Raw genomic sequence first — 13601 nt, 5'->3', positions numbered from 1 at the left:
GCCAAACCCCCAGGGAGGATCACAGCTCAGTGGGAGCAGCTGATTTACATGCAGAAGGTGTTCCCACCTTCAGTCCCCAAAGCATCTCCCGGTAGACCTGGGACTCGGAGAGACTCTTCCTCTGACACAGTTGAAAGGACTAGGAGAGACTTCCTGCTTAAAACCCTGGAGCGCTGCTGCCAGTCAGTGCAGACACCACTGAGCTAGGTTGGCATCCATGCTCTGACTTGGTGGAGGGCAGGAGCTCCCCGTCTTCCTCTGTTCCTTGATGCCTCTTTCCTCCTCGGCTCTCGCTTTGAGAGATTATCCGGCTGATTGACTTCGTGAGGGTTAAAATAAATGACTCGAGATTCCTAGAGAGGAAAATGAGGAGGTGCGGGAGCCTTCGAAGAAAATGCGGCTCCTCTCCCTCTGACGTCACTTCCTGCCAGGCTCATCCCTGGGCTCCCTGGTGAAGCGCTGCAGTTTGATTCGCCATTAAACAACATCAGTAGTAGTGGAAGAAGCAGCGCGGCAGAATCAGTGGCCCCTTCTGGGGACTGGTAAGCCCCTCTTCCCCCTTTGGGGGTGTGGGCGAAGGGGAGTCCCAGGACCCTGGGGAAGGGAGCGAGGCAAGGAGACCCCTGAGTGGAGGGGGAGAGATGCCCCAGATTGCAGCCCCAGCCAGTGAAGGGAGAGTCAAGTCTGGAGCAATAGCATGGGAGACCCTAAGGAGGTGGCCTCTGTTCAGCTGACCCTTTCAGGATCCCCCGTCACAACATCCACCACCAGGGAGCACAGTCTGCGTAATAACAGATGGACAAAGCAAATAAAACGGAAGAGGCAGGGATCATATTGCAAATGAGCTGTGTTATTCTATATATAACATCTTTTGATAATTAATGATAATCATCTTTTCAAGTATTCTTGGTCTTTTGGATTTACGGGCAAGGCCATCCCTCAATATAAGCAGGAGCTCCCTGTCTTCCTCTATTCTGCGCAATGCCTCTTTCCTCCTCGGCTCCCGCTTTGAGAGATCATCCGGCTGCTTGACTTCCTGAGGGTTAAAATAAATGACTCGAGATTCCTAGAGAGGAAGAGGAGGTGCGGGAGCCTTTGAAGAAAATGCGGCTCCTCTCCCTCTGACGTCACTTCCTGCCAGGCTCTTCCCTGGACTCCCTGGTGAAGCGCTGCAGTTTGATTCGCCATTAAACACCCGCAGTAGAAGAAGTAGTAGCGCCTCAACGGCCCCTTCTGGGGTCTGGTAAGCTCCATGTTCCCCTTTGGGCGTTTGGGCGAAGGGGAGTCCCTGGGGAAGGGAGCGGGGAGAGGGACAAGGAAGTGGAGGGGGGAAGATGCCCCAGATTGCAGTCCCAGCCAGTGAAGGGAGAGACAAGGCTGGAGCAATAGCACGGGAGACCCTAAGGAGGTGGCCTCTGTTCAGCTGACCCTTTCAGGGTCCCCCATCACAACATCCACCATCAGGGAGCAGAGTCTGCGTAATAACAGATGGACAAAGCAAATAAAACGGAAGAAAAAAGACAGGCAGGGCCTTGGGGGCAGGGATCATGTTGCAAATGAGTGGTGTGTGTACTTTTGTGTGGAAAGTGGAGCCCCCATATATAGAAGCAGTATACCAGAGTTATTGTGTTAAATGATCTCAATTTGATTGCTAGATGGGAAGGAATTCTGGGGGGGAGACACCTCTATCCAAAATCCCTTTCTTTCTCCCTTGGGGGAAAGTAGCTGCGGTTTCCCCCAAGCACTGCATGGGTGGCCCCCTCTGCATATTTGGTTGAAAGGGTCTCCGAAGGCCACAGGGCAGGGTGCACAGGAGGCCTGTTCAACTGATCCATCCAAATCAGGGAGGAGAGCTTCTCCTCCCCCCCAGCTCTCTGCAAGGCCAGGACACCACTTTGAATTAAGGGGGGGATTGAACGTATGCCTGTGAATGCCCCCAACACACACACACAGACTGGTGTTATCAGTCCTCCTGGTTGACAAGCATGTGCCCATCCAGACAGGCAACTCCTGAGATGCAGAAGGGACCTTTTAAGAGTGAATAGTAAGTGCGACTAAAAACTGGCAATCTTTGCATCAAATGAATCAAACTCTGAAGACCCCGACTGAAAGTAAAACACCATGTTGTATTACAAAGATAAATAGATGGAGAGAGCAATCCAAATGCCCACAGGGCAGGGCAGCCACAGAAAGGATGAGAAGCCCGTGAAAGGCCAAGAGATTAAATATGGAACAGCAGGACCCAACTACCCCTAAAGCAGGGCTTGGCCCTCATGTCATCAAGACTGGGACCCATGCGGAGGAATTCTTGGGGGGAAATTTGCAGAACATCTTGGGGGAGAACCCCCTCAGCTCAGATGTGCAGTGCCAGCAGTTCTGGTGTTTCCACTACCAGGAGGCTGAGGGCCCCCGAGAGGCTTGCAGCCGACTCGTGAGTGGCTGAAGCCAGACCGCACGCAAAGAACCAGATCCTGGACCTGGAGATCCTGGAGCAGTTCCTGGCTGTCCTTCCACCGGAGGTGGAGAGCTGGGTGAGGGAATGTGGAGCGGAGACCAGTTCTTAGCTGAAGGTTTCCTCCTGAGCCAGGCAGAGGACGAGAAGCAGGCAAAGCAGCAAGTGAGAGGGTCATTTAGACCAGGGACAGCAACGTGGTGACTTTCAGATCTTGTGAAGTAAAAGTCCTATAATGGCTGGCCATTCATGGTATTGGCTGGGGCTGATGTGAATTGGCGTCCATTTCCATCTGAAGGGCACCATATTGGCTACACCTGATAGCAAGTATCTCTAAGGGGTTTTCCTCTATCCTTCCTTTTCTATTTCAAATACTCCTCTGTCAGTCCTCTTTTAATCCTGCTCCCCGTTATGTGACTTGAGTTCTTATCATGCTGTTTCAGGAAAAGGGTCTCTATACAGAACTAGGAACTGATTTCTCTGAGGCAGAGAGGACCCCATCGGACCCCAGGCAGAGGCCGCTGGGTAAGGATGAATGAGGCGTGTCTCCATTTGGTCTCTCTCTGTTGATTTTGACTCCTTTACTCTTGTCTCTGAGAGCCAGTGTGGTGTAGTGGTTAAGGTGTTGGAGTACGACCTGGGAGAAAAGGGTTCAGTCACTGCCTCTCAGCCTCAGAGGAAGTCAGTGGTAAACCCTTTCTGAATACCGCTTACTATGAAAACCCTAAAACACCATAAGTCAGGATTGACTTGAATTTCCATTTTCCACTCTTGTCTGCAGCCTATTCCACAGCTCAGAAACGTTCCTACGTACATCATGATTTTTTACGCAAGAACCATCACTTTGCTTTCTGGCCTAGAGCTCAAATGAGGAGAGATGTTTTGTCACACAACTGAAACATAAACTGTGAATAAACACCTGAAACTCACTCAGCTAAGACCCTTGTGCAGTTAGACCTATATGATTTAACCTCTGAGAATAGAATACTGTATACTAATGGCTCTTGGGCCCATATTCTTTCTCACAGGTGATGAAATGATGTCGGCAAGACCTACTAAATCATATCCCCTTTCTGGTGGAGGAGAAGCTGTTGCTATCGCCCCAGATCAGGTAGGGGAAAGACTCAGAAGTGGGAGAGGCTGGGGGCAGCCTGGGTGCCTCTCTGTCCCTGAGTCTGAATGTATTTGTGCATTCTATGATGACAAAATATATTGCCGCCCTGGGCTCCTGTTTGGGAAGGGCGGGATATAAATCTAATAATAATAATATTGTTTCTCTTTTAGGATCCAGTGTCTTTGGAGGATGTGGCTGTGCAGTTCACGGAAGAGGAGTGGGCTTTGCTGACTCCTGACCAGAGAGCTCTGCATAGCGAAGTCATGGAGGAGATTTCTGGGACTCTGTTCTGTCTTGGTAAGGCCCCCATTTGGTTGTAATTTATGTGCCTTCAAATTGATCATGACTTATGGTGACCCTATGAATCAGCGACCTCCAAGAGCATCTGTCATGTAGCACCCTGTACAGATCTTGTAAATTCAGGTCTGTGGCTTCCTTAATGGAATCAATCCATCTCTTGTTTGGCCTTCTTCTTTTTCCACTCCCTTTCCCCCCCACACACACATAGCTGGTATAGCACAGTGGGGAGGAGAGCCTGGCTGGGAGTCCAGAGTCTGTAACTTTAAATCCCCGCTCGTGTCTCCTGGGCGTCAAGGGCCAGCTGAAGATCACCCCCACTGGGAGTGGCTCAGGGGTTACGTGCCCTGCCACTTGTTCAGCCGTGGGCAAGCTGCATAGCCCCAAGGAGCCCAGTTGACCCCCAGCTGGCAGTTGCAGACAAGGAAGGGGCTGGCTTGTGCAGCTGTGGCAAGTTGAGCAGGCCCTAGCCAGCTGGGGAGGACTAGCCTCAGAGGGAGGCAATAGTAAACTCCCTCGGAATACCGCTTACCATGACCACTCTATACATAAAGTCGCCATAAGTCGGGATCGACTTGAAGGCAGTCCATTTCCATTTTTTCTGTTTTTCCCAGCATTATTCTCTTTTCTAGTGAATCATGTCTTCTCATTACGTGTCCAAAGTATGATAACCTCAGTTTCATCATGTTAGCTTCTAATGATAGTTCTGGTTTAATTTCTTCTAACACCCAGTTATTTGTCTTTTTCGTGGTCCATGGTATCGGTCATAATATCTGTTTTCAAATTCCATATTTCTATATTTAATGAACCTGAATATTCTTATGTAGTGCCACCTATTTCACCTGGGATTCTTAATCTTCTCCAGATAACCTTGTATGGACACTCATCTATTCTCTCTGAACACAGATCTCTAGTTACGGCCTTCTAAAACAATGGTCCAATTTGCTGGAATTTTTCACTAAAATGTTTCCCTAAGTGCTGACACAGCATAGCTGAGCTCCATTTGAGTTTCTAATATAGCTTACTAGGTGCAACATTGGGCATTCTGGGCTTTGGGAAGACACATTCAAAGCTTCCCTCTTAGTTTATCCTTTTTCTTAGACCTGGAACAGAGTGGTGGCAGTGCATCCTACTCTTTGGGGGAGAGGAGGACTGTTTTAAGACTGGGGTAGTCATCATGGTGTGCTCCACAGTTTGCCGGACTTTCACTCCCATAAGCGGTGACCATTGTCCACGCTGACTGGGGCTGATGGGAATGGGATTCCAACAAGTTCTGGAGACCACCACATTGTTATAGGGAAAGGGACTCAGATGGTAAGAAAAGCCTTCCCCGTATCTGCACATTTCCTATATTTCAACATTTCAAATACACTTGTTCCAGGCTAGTTCAAGCTTTGCAGGCTATGGAGAACCCTTGTAGGAATGTGGACTTGGCCAGTGCAGAGCCACCCTCCCGCAATTTGCCTACGTATGTGAGTGTGTCTTTGTGATTGACCTAGGACCACCCAATGGGATTAATCTCTGACTGGGAGCTGAACCCACATCTCCATAGTCTAAATCCAACAGCCTGTATCACTCCAATTGTCCGTCAATGCCAAACCACAGATATGGCTCAACCTGGGGTAAGATAATCTCCCACCCAAGTCCTTTCAGTTCTTACTTTATCACAAAAGTTATTTGGGATTGTTCAGTGATTTGAGGGTCCATTTCTTCCCTCATGCTCTTATCAGTTTCTCTCTTCCTTGCAGAAGATGACAAGTGGAAAGCCAAGAGGAAAGGAGAACTTTGTGGGAAAGAGAGACAGGAAAGAGGCAGATCTGAAAACAGGGAAGAGCAGAGAAGGAAACCTGAAGCAGAAGAGAAAAGCAGAAGTAAATCTTCCACTTCTCAGGGCAGTGGCTACCATAAAACTTCCATCGAAGAAAAAAGAGGTCAGAAAAGCAAAAGAAGGAAATATCTTGGTTGTTGGAAAAGTCTCGGTTCTAACAGAAAATGCAAAGCCCACTACAAATACCCGAAAGGGAAGAAACCAAATAAACGCCTGGAAGGTGGAAGATACACATGGGTGGCGATTACAATTATTTCTCAGGAACCGCAAGGGTGAAACCCTCTGGCTTTTGGGGAGAGGGACGGGAGTAGTGTGCAGGGCGGGGAGGCATTACCAGGAAGGCGGCGGTGGCAGCGGCTGGGGCTGTCTGCCCGCATAGGTGTAGAAATGCATCAGTGGGGGACGGCAGTGGGGGCGGCGAATATGCAAGCCAGCTGTAAGATGGATGGCACCCAACCCTCTCTGCCTGTGTGTGTTTGACTGTCTGTAACCAGACAACACACTGAAGGATTTCGAGGGAGGGAGCGAAAAAGAGCAAGCGAGGCTGGAAGGAAGGAAGGAAGGAAGGGGGAACGGCGGCTACTGCATTTCAACTGGTCGTTGATTTGAGCCTTTTGCAGGCTGTCCTTCAAGAGCCTCCTTTGAGCGCTCTGGCGCTCTCTCTCTATACATTTATTCCCCATCCCCGCCACCCCACCCCTCAACTCCAGTATAGTATTGCTGTATTCCTGTTTTTGCGATATATCGCAAAATCGAATGCATGTGATTTTGCCTTTTTGCAAAATGCCCTGTGATTCCACTTATTTTTCTTGGAACTGCAAACAAGTAATGACGTGTCATGTCTAGGAAAGTATACCGCCAGTCTCTGTGGTTGTTGGCGGCCTGGACGCTCTAGCAAACCACTAGCATGACTTTAAATCATGCACAGTATTTCTGTTTGCTTGTATTGGCGATATATTTCTAAACCAGCATGTATGTTGCTTTGCCTTTTTCCAAATTAACGTTTCCGGGGGTGCACACTGATGGCAATTCCAATGGTTTCTCCTGGAACTGCAATAAAGTAATGACGTGTCATGTCTAGGATGGTAGAGCGCCAGCCTCTATGGTTCTGGGCACCTCATACACTCTATCAAAACACGTGTGTTTGGTGGATAGGACGCCCAGCATTTATTTCTCCTGTCTTGTCCTGCCTTTCAGCAATGCCTCTCAGTGCCAGCCACAAGGGGAGATATTGGCGCACAGAGGAGCTCCTCCTAATGCTTTCTTCCCTTAAGAATGCGAGGAAAGCAGAGCGTTTGATGGGGAGCACCCCCCTTCTGACAGCTCCAATTTTTCGTGCGGCAGCACGTCAGCTTGGTGACGCGGGATATTTGCGCACTGCCGCACAGGTGCGCTCCAGATTCAAGAGACTGAAAGCGGACTTCTTCACAGCTATGGAGAAATTCCAAGGTCCGCCCCCCACGCAGGAAAGACCACCTTATTTTAAGCAGCTGTACAGTCTGTGGAAGGAAGGGGGGCGTCCTTCATGGCAGGATCGCCGGCCAGCGGGTAAGCACACTTTATAAAGATAAATTTTAAAACTTTATTGTGTAGATCTGCTTTACTGGGCCTGTGATATCAGCAGGTTCATTAAGATTGCTGTATTAAATTTTGTGAGAACAGCTAATTTAACTGCTTCTGTTCCACTCTGCTAAAACATGGAAGAGTAGGGTTGCCAGGTTCCTGGCCTGAGACTGGTCCTGTGTCTTTAGGAGAAGAGAAAGTCAGCCAAGTGCAGGTGTTCTTGCAACACTGTCATGAGAAAAACCACAAGGTGGAATTCCCACTTCCCCTTGCACAACTGTAAAAAATAAAGAAGACCTCTTGGAGGCACCAAGAGGTCTTCTGTATCTTTAAAACTTGTGCCGGGGGAAGGGAGAATGCCACCTTGTGGTTTTTCCCATTACAGTGTTGCAAGAACACCTGCACAGGATCAGTCTCAGGCCAGGAACCTGGCAACGCTAGTGAAGAGGGTTTCCAGGAACTGCAATTGACCTTTCTCAGAATTTTGTGCACTTTAGGTCCACTGGATACTCCTTATTTAAAACCTTTTTATCTTGTTTGCTCAAATACTATCTATAGATTAAATAAATCAGCAGTCATTAATACTGAAAAGATGTGTAACGTTTCCATCCCCCTAAGCGGAAAAAAAGGGCAAAGATAGAGGGGTGTGTGTGTGTGTGACACAGAGAGAGAGATTAATGGTGGCTGAGGGAAGGGGTAGTTATTACTTTTAAAGAAAGTATTAACAATTGCCTTCTCTACCCGCAGTGCATCCACCACCTGAACAATTGTCCTCGGGAGAGGAGGTGGAAGAAACACACCATAACTCACCATTTATTGTGGTTGACAACCACCCACATGCTGAACAGGAAGAGACTTCTTCCGGTAGGCCATTTTTTTTTTACATCATGATGTTAAAAAATTGCAGCACTGAGGGTGTTAAGAAAGTAAAGCATCACCCCAAAGTAGGGGTTTTAGTGCAGAAACATGGTATACAGCAAAAAGTGATATGGTAAACAGCTCCTATAGGACTGTGGCGTGGAAGGCAAGGCTTGAAGGACGCATTGTGTGGCTTGCAATTGCTGTGGAACTATCCTGGGTTGCATGGTCCACCCAACATCACCCAAACAAGTTTTTGTTCTGTGGGGATATGGCGTGCCACAAGTTTGGCCAGGGGAGATGTGCATAGGCCAAAGGAGCACTGTTGTCCCACAAATAACTTTGCTGCACAAGGATCCTTTAGATTGTGCAGCTGTGGGAAGCATTCAAGGCCATAGCAAGCGGCTGTGGACTTATTTTATTTATTTTTGTTTATTTTATTTTATTAAATTTATATACCGCCCCATAGCCGAAGCTCTCTGGGCGGTTCACAACAGTCATACATCAAATACAATAAACCACATATTTAGACAATTTAAAAACAACTTTAAAATTTTTAAATTCTTAAAAAGTTAAAAAACAATTTTTAACACATACTAAAATGCCTGGGAGAAGAGGAGAGTTTTAACCTGGCGCCGAAAAGATAATAATGTTGGCGCCAGGCGTACCTGATGCACTGGACCAAATTGTGAACCCTACACATAATTAACCTTCCCCTAAAAACATTGGGAATAGACGCAGACCGAAAATAAGTTCGGTTTCACATACTTTGCTATCATCGTGAAGGATATCTACCAAGAAACCGTAGAAAGCACAATGCATAGCATGGAATGATTTGTGGTTGGGTGGAACATTAAACGATGCTCTCTGTATTGCTTACATTGCAGGAGAATGCCCACCAGACAGCCAGATCCATTCAAAGAAGCAACCAGGGATGTATACTGACATGTGGACACAAACCGAGAGGGCAGCAGAATCAACACAGACCACAGTTATTGAGGATATCATGGGCAGAATGCAAGTTATAGAAAGCCAATTCTTCACTCAAGGTGAGTTCAATTTATATTACAAACGGTGTGGTTTCCGCAACTTTTCCTGACATTCACACAGCCCACAAGCAATAAAACTCCATGATGTCCCTATGAAGGGGAACAGCATGCGTTGCGCATGAGTATACCATCAACTGCTAATATTTCCATTGCTTTCACAGCACAGCACTTGGAGATCCGAGTAAAGGCCCTCGAGGACGTCGTGAAACAGATGCAGAACATTTTGATTGCTGGAATCGACAAGCGGTTGAAAGCGATAGAGGACTCGTTTTACAGGGCACAAGCAGTGGCAAGGCAGGCTCCTGTGCACCGTTAAAATGTTTCAGTTAAGAAACAGCCAGAAAGAGTGACTTTTATATTTTTGTTTACATGCCTTTCCTGGATGCTGAGCGAGCTGGTCAGTTGGCACACATCGATCCGGTATGCCAGTCCCACTGGAGAAAGCCTTTAAGTGTCCTTCCCTGGGTTTCTTTTTTTTTTTTTTGACTAGCCAAATTTGATTGTTGACTGCAGTTGACTCCTTGCCCTGCAACGAGCCATGCTTTGGCTCCTTGAAGGTGCTTTCATTTGTGTGTCTGATGGTTCTGAAAATATTGACCCTTGGTCAAGACTAGCAGAAGTCTACCTTTTGTGCAATGCAATTTCAGTTAAGGTTAGAGTGTAACTTTGTGTTGCACTGGTTCTGACAGTTCCGCTGTGCAGCAAGAACATGTGCGTTGTTTCCGTCTTTCTGTGTGCCCTGGCTAATCACATTCTTCCCCATTCTCAGAACAGCTAAGGTTTGACTCCCAATTTGGTTCCCTCTCACAATGGCAATTTCAGGTTGTTAAGGTTGTGTTACTATTAATGACAACATGAGTAAGTTTTGTTAGAGCATCCCTGCTGTCTTTGTTTATGATGCTTTCTATATTGTTGTAATTTGAGGTGCGCCGGTATTTAAACCAGTGAAAGTAAAACTGTGTTTGAAAAAAGGAACGCTTTCTTTATTATGTGCAGAAAACTATACAAAGGAATGCAATTGGGAAACATCATTCCCTAAAGTGAATCGTGGCAAACTCTTTCCGTTATATTGGCAAGCAAAACGTTAACTTTAGACACATTGAACCAAACCTCCACATAGTGCAGGTTTAGGGAAAAAATCCTATGACTACACAACGAAATGAAAGGCTCCACATAGCGTGCAATTGTATGTAAGGGTATATGACACCAAATGTGTTGCCAGGTTCTACACCAGAAAATGATACGTCATCTTCAGAACATGACAAAGCCAGCACGGTAACATTACAAAATGTGCAAAGTGCTGGTGTTCCTGCAACCCTGTAATTGGAGAAAGCACAAGGTGGAATTCTCCCTCCATCCCTGCGCCGCAACGTTTACAGATACCGAACACCACTTGGAGGCTGGGCCAGAGGTCTGCTGCGTCTTTACAACTTGTGCAGGGCAAAGGGAGAATTCCACTTCATGGCTATCCCCATCGCAGGGCTGCATCCTCGTTAGCCTGGCAGATTTACGACCAGGCTGCCAGCTAAGGACTTTCCCGCCCTGGTAAATACCCAGGAATTTCCAGCCCCGGCCTGCACTGCTGTCTCGGTGCAGAGCTGACAGGCAGCAATCTGGCCTTGTAGGACTTAAGGGGTGGCCCTTGTTTTCCCTTCCTGTAGCCTTAGTTGGTCTTTTTCGCTTCCCACTAACTGGTGTTACCGCTACTGGGTGCCTTTGTAAGCTGCTGCAGTGGCCCACTTGTGGTTTGTGTGATGTTTCTCCCAGCATTCCCAGTTTTATTGCCACTGCTTGCAGCAGCATGGCTTTGTTCCCAGTAAGTGCGGGTCAATGTCTGCAGACAAGACGCAACGGCACCTGCTGTCGAGACGATTCCATCCATTCTCTGTAAGTACATGCTTCTGTCCACCATGCTCTGTGCTGCTCTCCCGTCCGTTTTGGAAAGTCGATGACGGACAAGGTCGTTGTTTTCCCTCATTAGCATCATGAAGTCCTCGTGTTCAGTTGTTGCCGCTTTCTTCCTCCGATGAGAGTCCTCTTTTGCCTCTTCCAGTATTGACATGAGGAGCACGTCTGTTTGGCTTCCTTTTGGCTTCTTTTGTCTTAGTTCCGCAAGACGAACTGCTGGTGACAGGGCTGCTGTTGGGTTCTGTATGGCTGGGTCTGTGAACAGAGCAACGTCGCATGTTAGTGGCGCTCTCTGAAATGATGGCAAGCATTGTTCTATGACACAAACAGGAGGGTCCGTAATTTCTGTTACATAGCTGGTCTAAATGTCGGTGACAGTTACAACCATCAACACAAGACAATGTACCAACATTTCCACGTGCGTCTTCTGCACCCTCATGTTCCGGGTGAGCCCCACCTGATTCCAAACCTTCTGGAGACATGGCTAGACAAGAACAATAAAACAGTTAAACAAAAACTACAGTCTGTGATACGATTAGCGATTGGGTACATACGGCAGTAGTGGTTTGACAATCGGTCCCTATTTGAAGTGCAGTCTGCTCAGGGAATTGTGGTCTGTTGAGAGAAATATTGGGTCTACAAAAAGCTAGCAGCACCTTGGAACAAGCTAATGGTGATTGTGAGCAGAGCACTGTTGGTGTAACCACGTCGATTGCCAGAGTTTGATGTGGTTGGGGTTGAGTCCGCTATACATTGCTACCCCAAGGAATGATTCAGATGACTGGATAGTTTGGGGAAATTATTGTTGGAAGACTTGGCAGTAGTTGCACTTAGGAGAAAACATGTTTTCAATGAGAAACAAAAGGGAGATCTCCAGGACTTGTACACATATTTTGGAACGGAGAACATGGAGAATTGTGGTTTGTCAAGTACAACTCAAACAAGGCACCAGTCTAGACGGCTAATGGATTGGGGCGATGTGGGTAGTACTTCTAAAAGTTGCTTTTGAAAGCTATGGAAACACTGTGGTGTTTGTGTAAGAGTCAGGCGTAGCAGAGAAGACTGTGTATTTGTAGACCAATGACTTGGGAAAACCAGAAGGGAGTAGAAAAAGAGGAAGGCCAAACAAGAGATGGATTGATTCCATAAAGGAAGCCACAGACCTGAACTTACAAGATCTGAACAGGGTGGTTCATGACAGATGCTCTTGGAGGTCGCTGATTCATAGGGTCGCCATAAGTTGTAATGAACTTGAAGGCACATAACAACAACAACAGCATGGAGAAGTTCACCAGGATGGCTTTAAACTGAATCCTGGTGTGTGATCAATTTCCTCCTGTACTTCTGCGTAAAATCTCTCCAATTCTTCTTCTTCTGTGTTTGACATTGGAGTGTAGACTTGGATGATGGTTATGTTAACAGGTTTCCCGTTTAATCTCATTGATACCACTCGCTCAGACCTTGCGTTGTAGCTGATTCATAGGGTCGCCATAAGTCGTAATTGACTTGAAGGCACATAACGACAACAAAACAGTCAAAACCTTGGCACAGTCATTAACCAAAATGGAGACAATAGTCAAAACATCACTTAAAAAGAAATTAAGCATCATATGCCACCATTTTGAGAAAAGAGAGGTAGATGCACTGGAACTGGCACAACAGTAAGTGTGTCTATACCCAAATTTGCAACAAACAAAAGTAGAATGTTTATTTTGTCCGGAAGGAAGGGGCTTCCAGGATGGTGCTTGTTGAGAGTTAAGTAAAGGTCCTTTTGCTGTCCTTGAGCCTTACCGCCATGGGTGACCCTGCTGGCAGTACGTGACTCCTGACGGCATCGCTCACAGGGTTCATTGGAATACACAAGCCCACTCACCACTGCAAGGTGACGATCCAGCAAGGTGGCCAAGTGTAGCTAAAAGGATGTTATCATGATAAAATGGAAATGGAAATGGATCGCCTTCAAGTGGATTCCAACTTATGGCGACCCTACGAATAGGATTTTCCTGGTAAGCGGTATTCAGAGGGGGTTTACCATTGCCTCCCTCTGAGACTGAGAGGCAGTGACTGGCCCAAGGCCACCCAGTGAGCTTCATGGCTGTGTGGGGATTTGAACCCTTCTCTCCCAGGTCCTAGTCCAGCCTTTCTCAACTAGTGGGCCACCAGATGTTGTTGGACCACAATTCCCATCTCTCCTGACCATTGGCAATGCTGGCTGAGGCTGATGGGAGTTGTGGTCCAACAACATCTCATGGCCCACTAGTTGGGAAAGGCTGTCCTAGTCCAACACTACCCACTACACCACTCTGGCTCGCTATCATGCTAATATACGCTCAAATAATGAAATGCAGAGTTACAAAGATACGTATTGCAAACTCATATTGGGAAGGGATATAAATTTTGGTATTTTATATTTTACTTCTTAAACCGTTGCCTGGCCGCGACAATGGACTGGATGAGAGTTAACAAACTGAGGCTCAATCCAGACAAGACTGAGATGCTGTTGGTGGACGGTTTCTCTGATCGGATGGTGGA

General features: G+C 47.1%; 2 protein-coding genes across 5 annotated transcripts in view; both read left to right on the top strand.

The window, feature by feature from the left end:
* The window catches only part of LOC133381405 (zinc finger protein 91-like), an 80306-nt gene that overhangs the window by 19348 nt on the left and 47357 nt on the right, over positions 1-13601 (top strand). The gene's annotated exons all lie outside the window — the stretch shown is intronic.
* LOC133381453 (zinc finger protein 2-like) lies at positions 426-10136 on the top strand. 4 transcript variants are annotated; one of them, XM_061620590.1, is made up of 10 exons: positions 427-542; positions 902-1243; positions 2896-2977; positions 3481-3563; positions 3737-3863; positions 5612-5794; positions 6889-7239; positions 8002-8118; positions 9000-9161; positions 9323-10136. In XM_061620590.1, exons 4-10 carry the CDS (start codon positions 3489-3491, stop codon positions 9475-9477), a joined length of 1170 nt encoding a protein of 389 aa, XP_061476574.1. In that variant the 5' UTR covers positions 427-542; positions 902-1243; positions 2896-2977; positions 3481-3488; the 3' UTR covers positions 9478-10136. The 4 variants fall into 4 exon arrangements, with proteins under 4 accessions (XP_061476576.1, XP_061476575.1, XP_061476574.1 ...); XM_061620592.1 differs by having other exon boundaries at positions 426-1243; positions 7123-7239; XM_061620589.1 differs by having other exon boundaries at positions 427-1243.

This window comes from Rhineura floridana, chromosome 3 (genome assembly GCF_030035675.1).
Source record: "Rhineura floridana isolate rRhiFlo1 chromosome 3, rRhiFlo1.hap2, whole genome shotgun sequence".
In the NCBI taxonomy this organism is placed as follows: Eukaryota; Metazoa; Chordata; class Lepidosauria; order Squamata; family Rhineuridae; genus Rhineura; species Rhineura floridana.
This window is presented reverse-complemented; position numbering and strand designations above follow the sequence as displayed.